Source organism: Mauremys reevesii, linkage group 9 (genome assembly GCF_016161935.1).
Source record: "Mauremys reevesii isolate NIE-2019 linkage group 9, ASM1616193v1, whole genome shotgun sequence".
In the NCBI taxonomy this organism is placed as follows: domain Eukaryota; kingdom Metazoa; phylum Chordata; order Testudines; family Geoemydidae; genus Mauremys; species Mauremys reevesii.
In genome coordinates, this window is record NC_052631.1 from 77,656,479 (window position 1) to 77,667,148 (window position 10,670).

The 10,670-nt window shown below is 39.4% G+C and overlaps 1 protein-coding gene and 1 long non-coding RNA gene across 2 annotated transcripts; one reads left to right on the plus strand and one right to left on the minus strand.

The window, feature by feature from the left end:
- The first annotated feature begins 3,555 nt into the window (after positions 1–3,555).
- Positions 3,556–6,477, plus strand: LOC120372664. The gene is made up of 3 exons (XR_005585099.1): positions 3,556–3,732; positions 5,542–5,617; positions 6,193–6,477. It is a non-coding gene; the product is annotated as an uncharacterized LOC120372664 (long non-coding RNA).
- A 574-nt stretch (positions 6,478–7,051) lies between these two features.
- GPR174 (G protein-coupled receptor 174) lies at positions 7,052–10,138 on the minus strand. The gene has a single exon (XM_039489963.1). It carries the CDS (start codon positions 10,117–10,119, stop codon positions 9,136–9,138), a length of 984 nt encoding a protein of 327 aa, XP_039345897.1. The 5' UTR covers positions 10,120–10,138; the 3' UTR covers positions 7,052–9,135.
- Positions 10,139–10,670: the final 532 nt, after the last annotated feature.

The following is a 10,670-nucleotide window of genomic DNA, read 5'->3' on the forward strand; positions in this document are numbered from 1 at the left end:
AAGGTGAGTCTCTGGGCCTGATTCTACTTACACTGATGTCAATAAAATATATCGCCACAGAAGTCACCCAGCTGTAAGTGTGAGATGAGAATCAAATTCTCTGTACATTATACCTTTCCTTTTGACTAGCAGAGCATATAGCATGAAGTCATAACGCCAGAACAAGACTAGAATGGTTAAGCTGGTTTTAGCACATTTCCCACATGTGTGCTTCTTGCTACTCTCCTCCTTTCCCAGCAGTAATTTCCTTTAAGAGAACTGTGCTTGTTGAACAACAAGAGGAAGCACCTTTGGTTTAGATCATCAGTTTATACTAAATGTCATTTTCATGTTCTCAAAAATAAGATCCTTACAGCAATATTCGCAGTAAGTACCAAAATCCAGTAGCACAGGCATCGTCTTTCATTCAACTTGATGACTTTCAGGCAGTAAGACTGGCTATGTTACCTAGGCAAATCTTGTTGCTGATGGGACTGAGAGCATCAGAAAAATGAATTAATGTAGAGTCAAAACTCCAAAACAATGAGAACTTTATCTGAATAAGAGCTGAGTAAAAGCTGAGTAAGGAATAATTTAGCTCAATAGTTTTATAGAAAAGTATTATTTGTACACCCATAAGCATCTGTGGCCAGCCTTTAAAATGAATGATATGGCTCCATTCTTCGCCATCCTTTTTCCAAACCTCCCAATAGCAACCCCAACTTAAATGCTCAAGTCTGTATAATCAAAACCAACGAGTCCTTGTGGTACCTTAGAGACTAAAAAAATTTATTCTGGCATAGTGTTCTTAAAACTACAATACCCATTTGGGGAGGTGAAGAAACAGATTGACAGAGCCAGAAGGGTACCCAGAAGTCACCTACAACAGGACAGGCCCAACAAAGAAAGTAACAGAATGCCACTAGCTGTCACCTTCAGCCCCCAACTAAAACCTCTCCAGTGCATCATCAAGGATCTACAACCTATCCTGAAAGACAATCCCTCACTCTCACAGACCTTGAGAGACAGGCCTGTCCTCACTTACAGACAGCTCCCAAACCTGAAGCAAATTCTCACCAGTAACTACACACCACACAACAAAAACACCAACCCAGGAACCAAACCCTGCTACAAACCCTGTCCACATATCTATTCAAGAGACACCATCATAGGACCTAACCACATCAGCCACACCATCCAGAACTCGTTCACCTGCACATCTACCAATGTGATATATGCCATCATGTGCCAGCAATGCCCCTCTGCCATGTACATTGTCCAAAATGGACAGTCTCTATGGAAAAGAATAAATGGACACAAATCAGACATCAAGAATTGTAACATTCAACAACCAGTAGGAGAGCACTTCAGTCTCCCTGGACACTCAATAACAGACCTAAAAATGGTCATTCTTCAACAAAAAAAATTCAAAAACAGACTTCAACGAGAAACTGCAGAACTGGAATTAATTTGCAAACTTGACACCATCAAATTAGGCTTGAGTAAAGACTGGGAATAGCTGGATCACTACAAAAATAATTTTCCCTCCGTTGATACTCATACCTTCTTGTCAACTGTTGGGAATGGGCTACATCCACCATGATTGAATTGGCCTCATTAGCACTGACCCCCCCCCCCCACTTGGTAAGGCAATTCCCATCTTTTCATGTCCTGTATATTTATACTTGCCTACTGAATTTTCCACTCTATGCATCTGATGAAGTGGTTATAGCCCACGAAAGCTTATGCCCAAATAAATGTTAGTCTCTAAGATGCCACAAGGACGACTTGTTGTTGTTGTTTTTTTTAAATGCTCAAAGCTTTCTTGCTTAGCAAGACCACGGGGGATACAGCAACACTGTGGTCCATTTTCAAAGCTATGTAAGGGATTTGAACACACATCCTCCATTAATTCTAATGTAAAATACATGCCTAATCCAGATGGCTTTGAAAATCTCAGCCCAAGGTTATTTGAGTTTGAGGTTATCTAAAGCACAGGTAGCCTCAAACACTGCTCCTCTCCTTAATGCTGATCATAGTAATAAATGCTAAAAAAAAATAATCATACACAATGACAGTTAATTTGTGTGTGTGCACACGTGCGTGTCTTCTGAGAAAGTCTGAAAATGTCACTTGTAACTGGCATGGTTAGATTATTTTTGTCAGATGCAAAGCACCTTTTTCCTTCAGCACAATCAGCCTATTTTCCTTTTGCCATGAACGCAACCAGAAGTTACTGCTGACGTGGATGATGGATAAAAGAGAATTTGAAGGAACAAGAACAAAGATTTATGATTTTTTAGCCCATTAGAATCTTAGGTGTTCCATACACAGGGCAGCTCTAGCACTGGGCTCTTTTTGTTAACGTGGTATTGATGTTTGATCGGGCCATACTGGAAATCATCTAAATTGTGAGGCATGAATTAGGGAACCAGAGGCAGGTTCACTGTTTTTCATCCTTTTGTAGATTGGGAATGTGCTTGGAAATGTTTGAGGAGAAATGATTTTCTCATTTCAGAAGAATTTTCATTTCAGCAATATGCACAGGTAGAATCTACCCAAAGAAAACCCCTTAAGTACTGTGCTCAGGGGAGGAAGGAGGCAACACTTATCTCTCTTGTGAAATCAACTCGAATGGTATACTGAACATATCACACTCTTTTTCCTGTAAAAAGAAACCGTTATTTAATACTAATATGAATAAACCACATTGCTATTTTTGCGCCCACATTATTTTCTAGGGGCGAAAAGTTAGCAGTATAGATTTTTCATACCACTCTCCTTTTTTAATTCTCAACCTGGAACTGAGAGTAGATTTATTTTACTAAAGCCAAATGTTACATTCCCCTTTCAGAGAAAAGGGAGCAGTGGTTTGATCTGGTGGTGGGCATGGAAATGTGGAGTGCCCCATGGCACATTCCTCCTCACTCTGACCCTGTGCAATGACATTCCCACCTGTGTCACTGACTCACAGTGGATCTTTGGGCATGTCACTTAGGACCACATTTTCCAAACTGGCCCCTATTTTTTTGAATCCCTTGAATGGTAAGTGCCTAGCTTTACCTTTTCAGAACTCTGAGTACCTGCATATCCCACTGGCTTCTGTTGGAATTGTGAGTGCTTAGCACCTTTGAAAATCCAGGCTCTAAAGCTGGACACCCCAAAACAGAGGCAACTCAGATCAGAGGTCCACTTTGGAAAAACTAACTTTAACCCCTCTGTACCTCAGTTTCCCCTTCTCTAATACAGGGATAATCCTTCTCATAAGCGTGTTGCTAATTAATAATTGTGTAAAGTGCCATGAGTTCCACAGTTGGAAGGTGCAGTAGACACACTGCCAAGAATTATGGCAAGGCTATAGAATTAAATTACTGTAGTATTTTATCATAAGAGCTGATAGTCTGGTGAAAGCGACCCACTAGAATTGTTTGGTATCTCAGAAATGCTAGTATGACCCTGAGCAGGGACGTTCACACCCAGATCAGTAGAGTATTCTTTACTTGAGTGTAATTAAATGATTGATCCTTTTGCTTTTTTCCTCCTTTTTTTTCTTTCATTCTCTTTCAACACAAAAGGAACATATGGAGATAAGCATTTTGCAAGACAATAGTTCAGCAGGCAGACCGCTTGTTATACAAAACAAAAGTACTTCCATCTCCATCATCCAAAATTGGGAAACCATTCTATCCCTTGTACACTGGGAAATTAAACTAGCTCAATCCATCATGTCTAGAGACATTTGTCAGAAAAAATGTAAGTGGATGCTATTAGAATGAACAGAAATATGATTTCAATGTATTTTATAGTAGATCAGTTGAGCTGTGCAAATTACTTCAACATGTTTTTTTTTTTTTGGAGTCAACAAGTGAACACAAATGGTATTTAGAAGTGGGGTGTAAATTTCTGTATGGGCATTTTTCTCACTCTTAGCTCCTATCAGTTGGAGGGACGTTTTCTAAAAATATCCCACTTCTACTAACAATAGTCCAACTTCACTGGAATCAGCAATACTGGGAGCCGCAGTGTAGTGCTTCTGCTGCCATTTTAAGCACAGTGTCATCTCACCCTGCTCAGATCAGATCTGTCTAATTGACGTGGTTCTATATCACAGTGGCAGGAGCCAGCAACTCGTCTGCACTATGGATCCCAACATTGCTGACCATGACGGAGATGAACTGATGTTACCAACAGTCTAGGATAGGCAGACCCTGAAAGATTCTGGGCATGATCCGGTGAGCCCTTACTCCGATGACTAGTACTCCTGATTTAACGGAGCAGGACTGGATCTGGCCACAAAGATCATGCAAAAGGGAAAACGTATGCAGAATATGAGAGAGAGAGAGAGAGAGAGAGAGAGAAATTTAAATGAAAAAAAAAAGAATTCAGTTGCTATGCAGGGTACAGACTCTGTGTATCTCTGATATATGTCATGAGCTATGTCCTTCACTCCTCTAGATTTCCCAGGGCTCTCTGTCTTCTATAGGTCTACTATTTAGATCATGGGCCCTGCCCAAAGAGATTATATTATTTTTGTGGCCTGTACAGCAAATAATAAGATTCCCTCTAGCTAGAGATCTGTTTTCATTGGGGGTTGTTTTAAATGAAATCACCCTTAACATCAATTGCTGTGTCAGTTGCAGAAAGAAAAGGTCTATAAATGCTAAACCTGGCCAGGTCCTACCGTGTTATGCCAGAAACCCGCCACGGAGTCTTAGGGCAGTGCACTCCGTCCCAGCGAAGCACTATGCCTTCCTCAACAGTGGATCTTCTGGTCAGTTAAGAACAGTATAGATTTGCTCCCACTTTTCTACTTGGCCAGAATTCTGCTCGCCACATTACATTGCCCACAAAGTATTAACCCAAAGTTGATGAAGGGGATGTGGAGATTTTCAGGGATTCCTAAGAGGTGCTAAGGTCCATTCCTCACTTCCATCTATGATTGGGGGAGGGGCAGATTTAAACCCTGCATTATGCTCCTTGCAGGGCTTCATTGCTTGTGCTTTCATAGACTTGTATGGAAAATCCCACATTTAAAAACATGCAGAAATCCCCATAGAAAAGTATAGCTATAGTAAGCCCATATTTATGGACTTCATGTGAAATTTGTCAGTTGTGGTTGACAGCGGCTCATGTGAAGCTTTGTTTTGGTTTGGTTTTGTATATGTTTGTGTCCTAGAGTCTTGTTTTAGTTTTTGGCTTAACTAAAACCTCAAAGTGAAACTTGCTGCAAATTGAAAATTATTCAGAGTTTTGATACAAAGCTATACATTAGCCCTGGTTTGCTCAAAACTGATCTGAGACTCACTGAGAAGGTTTTCCAAGGCTCACTGACGTTTTGATGAACAAGGACTCATTTTGGGGTTCGTTACCAAATGGAGAACCAAGCAAGTGGCACTCACTTTTTGTGAGCTATGCTGGGTGTGATAATGAAACACAGATGAATAGACAGAGCATGGATTACTGGCACAGTGCACTTAAGTATGTAATAATCACAGGGTTCTGTGTGGCTGTTAGAATTTGGTCCTGTGTGTATATCTCACCATGTGTCTTAACAATTCATAGATATCAGACTGACTGGCAATCTAACTGCTCCATTAGCTTCAATGGAATTGTGCCCACTTTCTACATTTTGTCCAAGGTATGTAAAAGAATTATGCTTCTCCATGTGCTAAACCCTAAAATAAGTAGAGAGGCAGAGATGGCAACTGAAGTTGCAAGATGGCCTTGTGAGGAGATCATATAAGATCCTAGATGGATTTGATGCAAGAGTGTGAAAACTGCATGTAGACTGGAGGCAATAATGGAGACTTATATCTCAGCAACATTTGAAAGAAGATATCAAACTCCTTTCGGGGCTCAGGGGGGAACATGAAGGAGGTGGTGGAGTGGCGAGTTACTAGTTTGAAACAAGCAGTGGGCCCAACTCATTATTGGGCTTACATTAGCAAAGTCAGTAGAGAAAGAGGAGGAATAGATGTGGCCTACTGTGGTTAACCAATAGAGCTGGTGAAATCTCTCTCTCCCTCTCTCTCTCAAAAACAATTATTTTTAACAAAACTGGAAAATGATTTCTCTCTCACACACACACGCACAATTATTTTTTAACAAAACTGGAAAAATGATTGTTGTCAATTTTCTGTCTCTCTTTTTTCTCCCCTTTCACTTTTTTATTTCTAACTTTCTACTCTCTCCCCCCAACGTTTTTTCCACTAGTGACAAAAAGAAAAACTGGTGAAAGGAGAAAAAAGAAATAAGAATATGAGGAAAGAAACCAAAACCCCCAAAATTCAAACAAAAAAATTGAAAATGAAAATGTTTGTTTGAATAAATGGAAACCATCCTTTTTTGGGACCCTTGGGATGAAAATGACTTTGACAAATCAGCTCTAGTAACCAGTGCCTTCTGTGATGACTGACCAGAGAAAATGGGTCTTTGCTCTCTACAGAGCTATTTAGTCCTTACTGAGCAGGGTTTTCTTGATAGTGCCATTGACAGGCAGGTGTCACCAGCAAGATTCAATGTCCTGGAGTTGGTTTTTATAGCAGAGTGAACAGGTGACGGAGGAGGTTGCATAAATTTGGAGATGAGTTACTTTATAAAAATTGGAATTTTTATTTTAATTATATACAGTCAGGAATATTATGTAGATGCTGGAAAATAGATTCATTTCCATTTCTAATGACAAGTTACAATTTCCATAAAATACCCTGTCTAGCATTATATACTCACACAAATACAAACACAGGCACATTGACTGATGCTTTTGCATGTACAAAGGGATTATTGCATGTGTGTGTGTATAAACCAAGCCATATGTCCTTACACATCAATCAGTTCAAAGGAAAGTAAACATTTTATAAATTATGTCCCTATCTAGCAAAACTACATTTTCATTAAATTAAAACTCTACATTTTCACAGTATTTTTAACATTTAAAAAAAATATTTTCGTACAAAATAAATTTCACAGAAGGGTGCCAGTGAAATGCAGGGTTAAGTTCAAACAGCAGTCCCAGGTTTTTGATATTTAGTATTAAATAAATTGCTTAAACAAAACAAAAAACAGGGTTGAACCATCACTGTAAGACTCTCTATATTCTATAATATCTTTGCTTCTAGTTACATTAATCTTCTGCATTAAAATAACACTTTCATTTAAAGTAGTTTACTTTTAATAACAAAATGTAAACCAGCAAAATTCAGAGAGTTTAGACTCCTCTGGCCATATCTTAGCCCTTTTGAAGTCAGGGATGAAGCTCTCATTGGTTTCCACTTGGCTAGAGTTTGGCATTTTTAGAATTCCAGAGAGCATCTTCTCAAATCAATCATGAAATGAACAGTGGGCTCATAAACCTGGACTCCCATTGAACATTTTGCAAAATGCACCTGCAATGTGACTGACAACACAGAAGGTAGATATTATAGTCACAAAAAGTCAGTTGTAAGTAAGAAATCATTTCATTCCACGCCTTCAGCAAGGGGTGAGCCTTAAAAGATTTGTTTGACATTTGGTTTGGTATAAATATCCTCAAGTGTGGAGCCTTTTACTGGAAGCTTACTCAAGTCTGCAAAATTAGCAGTGAAATCTTTCTCATAGTATTTTGGCATTTCCATCTCTGAGCCAGAAACAGGCAATGGGGGGGGGGGGGAGCTTTCTGGACATTTTAGGACTTTTGATTATAGAAACAGCAAAATTACAAGACGGTCCTTACTTTTTTCTTAATAGATTAACCCAACCATATCTTAGAGCCAAGGCGATGGAATCTGTAACATGATCTACTCAAAAATAGGAGGCAATGTTAATTAATATTTAAATTGTAAACTTGTTGAGGCAAGAACTTCCTCTTCCTCTCCATATGGTTAGTATTGCATTAAGCAGACACTTGGCACTCTATACAAATTAAATAATCGTTACTGTTTTAGTACGGGGCCAAATCTGGAAGTCCTTATTTAGTGAAAATTCTCTTAACTCAAAGGGAATATTGTCTGAATAAGGAGCCCAACGACATCAGGGATTGGCCCAATATGAAGATAGTTTTGCTTAATTCAAAGTTTTGACAAAGTTTCTGAAGCCAGTGTTCATCACAAAAATAAATAATATCTTGCCAAGTGCTTCTTATTTTAGGGTCAAATCCAGGCCACATAGCAAAATCCAAATCAAAGAGCTTTGCTGGGCCATGCTCAACCCCATCCAGCAGTCGCCAGCATGTGGCAGGGTAGCAGATATTACAGGAAGGTATGGAGATGGGTACTAGATGTAGACTGTTGCACCTAATCTGCACCGAATTTGCACTACACAGGGCCTCACAGGCCATGCCTCCAACATATTACTTTCTCCTCTTTACATAATCCATCAAAACTGTACTGTGTGGCTTCTCCTCAGCTAAGTCTATTTGTGCGTTGTAGCCAATTGGTTTTTGCTGGTGGGGGCCCTACCACGCTTGTCTAGCCTAGGTGTACTTTGGGGGATTAGTGGCCTCCTAACCATGAGCCAAATACTGAGCCTTCTCAGTTAAGGTGCAGATTAGCAGAAATGATGCATTTCTTCTGCACTGTTGGCCAAAGTAGCAGAGAATTTTCTCAGAAGGGCATGTGGACATACATGAGATCTCTCCTGAGGGCCTCTGCAAAGCATTGCAGAGTTATAGAAGTGGACGTGTTGTGGTTGTGACCAGGGGGACAATGTATATTGTATATCCCGTGGCTGAAAGCTGATATAGGAGGGTAGTGGCAGGTGACATCCTTCATGCTCCCTGTCCTATACACAGCAATAGCTGGATGCAGAATTAATGTCCTGGCCCTTACATCCATTCAACAAGTGAAATCCCAACCTCACACTCATCAGTTTCACATGAACAAAACTATTTTATTCTGGCTTGGCTAGTTCTGGATTGGGCGCTATATCAATTCTTTTTTTATTATATACATGACTTGTTGCTTAAATTCAATATTCACAAAAAGTTGCAAGAAAAAGGTCAAATCCTCAAGTCCTTTGTCAGTTTTTTAATCAGTCCAATGCTCATTGAAATCAACAGATGTTTGCCTGAGAAAGGGTTTCAGAATTTTCCCCAGTATGCTGGGCCACATGAATATGATGTTGAACATCCTTTTAATAATTTCAGAAAGTGCAATATTAATATTCCACCACTTTACCTTATTACACAGTTCTGGAATGCTTTTTCGCATAACCTCTGTTGTGTAACTGAATGCTGTCTTGCAAATCTTGTCTTGAAAGTCGTCTTCTGAACTCATCTGTAGTGAAGTAGTATATGACTGGATCTACACAGGAATTCAAACTGGCAAGACACAAAGCCACTGCATGAAATATTGAAATCACATTTCGGGCACGTTGGTTGTGTATCCATCTTGATTTAACAAGGAAATCTAAAGGAAAACTGATATGATAAGGTGCAAAGCAAATCAGAAATACCACAGCACAGGTGAGGATCATCTTTAAAGCCTTTTTTTTCTCTCCAAAGTCATGGGAAATGGAATTCTTTTCTTTTAATGATAGGATAGTCTTCCATGAGCAATACAGAATTATCAGCAGAGGAGTTACAAATCCAATCAGCTCACCTATGGTCATCATCACAATGGAGTTGGAGAGGTCAATGTCCTTTATGGGAAGATCTGCAAAGCACCTATCACTGGTATTCATCTCACTAGAGTTAAATCTTAGAAGAGGAAAAGGCAAACAGCCAATGCAGACTACAATCCACCCGGCGATACTGATGTACACATCATATATACGTTTGCAGTCACTGAACTTGAAGGGGTACATAAGAAACAAAAATCGTCTTACACTGATGCAAACCAAGAAGTAGATGCTTGCATACATATTTACATACTTAAGATAGAAACAAAATATACAGAGACCATCTCCGAAGTGCCATGTTCCAGACAAGTAGTAGAAAATCCTTAGAGGCAGGGATAAAACTTGTGCTAAGTCAGCAATGGCTAGATTGATCATAAATATCACAGCCCTTTTAGTTTCTTTCATGTAGCCGTAAAAGACCCACAGAGCTAAAACATTCCCTATTAATCCAGGGATCAGAATCAAAGTGTATGTAATTGTATAGTAATGCTTAACATCGGTATCGTTGTAATAGGTAGAGCTGTCCGTCGTCATGTTTATTTTCATTTAGCACAGATGTGAACTCTAATGAGAAGTTTGTTACCAATGGAATTTCCAGCTATTGTCAAATTTCCTAGCTAGGTAACAATTAAAAAATACTGGAGAAGCTGCAAACTTAACATTTACTTGTCTTGTTCCTTTGCATCCCCTTGCTTTCTTGTACAGCATTATTTTGCTCTTCACGGTATCTTGTTTACTTTGTGTTCATCTAACTAAGTAAGATTGTTGCTTGCAAGGCTCGATAACATTATTCCTCTAAAGCGTCTTGCTGACCAGATTGTCCTGAGGTAAAAACTACACATGACATTTCCTTTGGGCTTCACTTTTACGTAGGTTTCAGTTTCTATGTCATCTATTCTGATTTTGGAAGAAACTTTGTCCTGTGGTGAGTAAGTCACGTATGACACCGGTCACGTTCTTTCTCAAATGCCTCTTGAATATAATTGCTTGTGGTGCTGATAAAATGAAGCTCAGCATGAAGGCAGGGTACAGGTGGGAATAAGGAACATTCACTATGTGGTGCTCTAAGTAATAAATACATGTGCAATAGAATCCTC

What these genes read in the sequence shown, in the direction of transcription:
- GPR174 (XM_039489963.1), bottom strand. Translation starts at nt 10,119, where the DNA reads ATGAAAATAAACATGACGACGGACAGCTCTACCTATTACAACGATACC.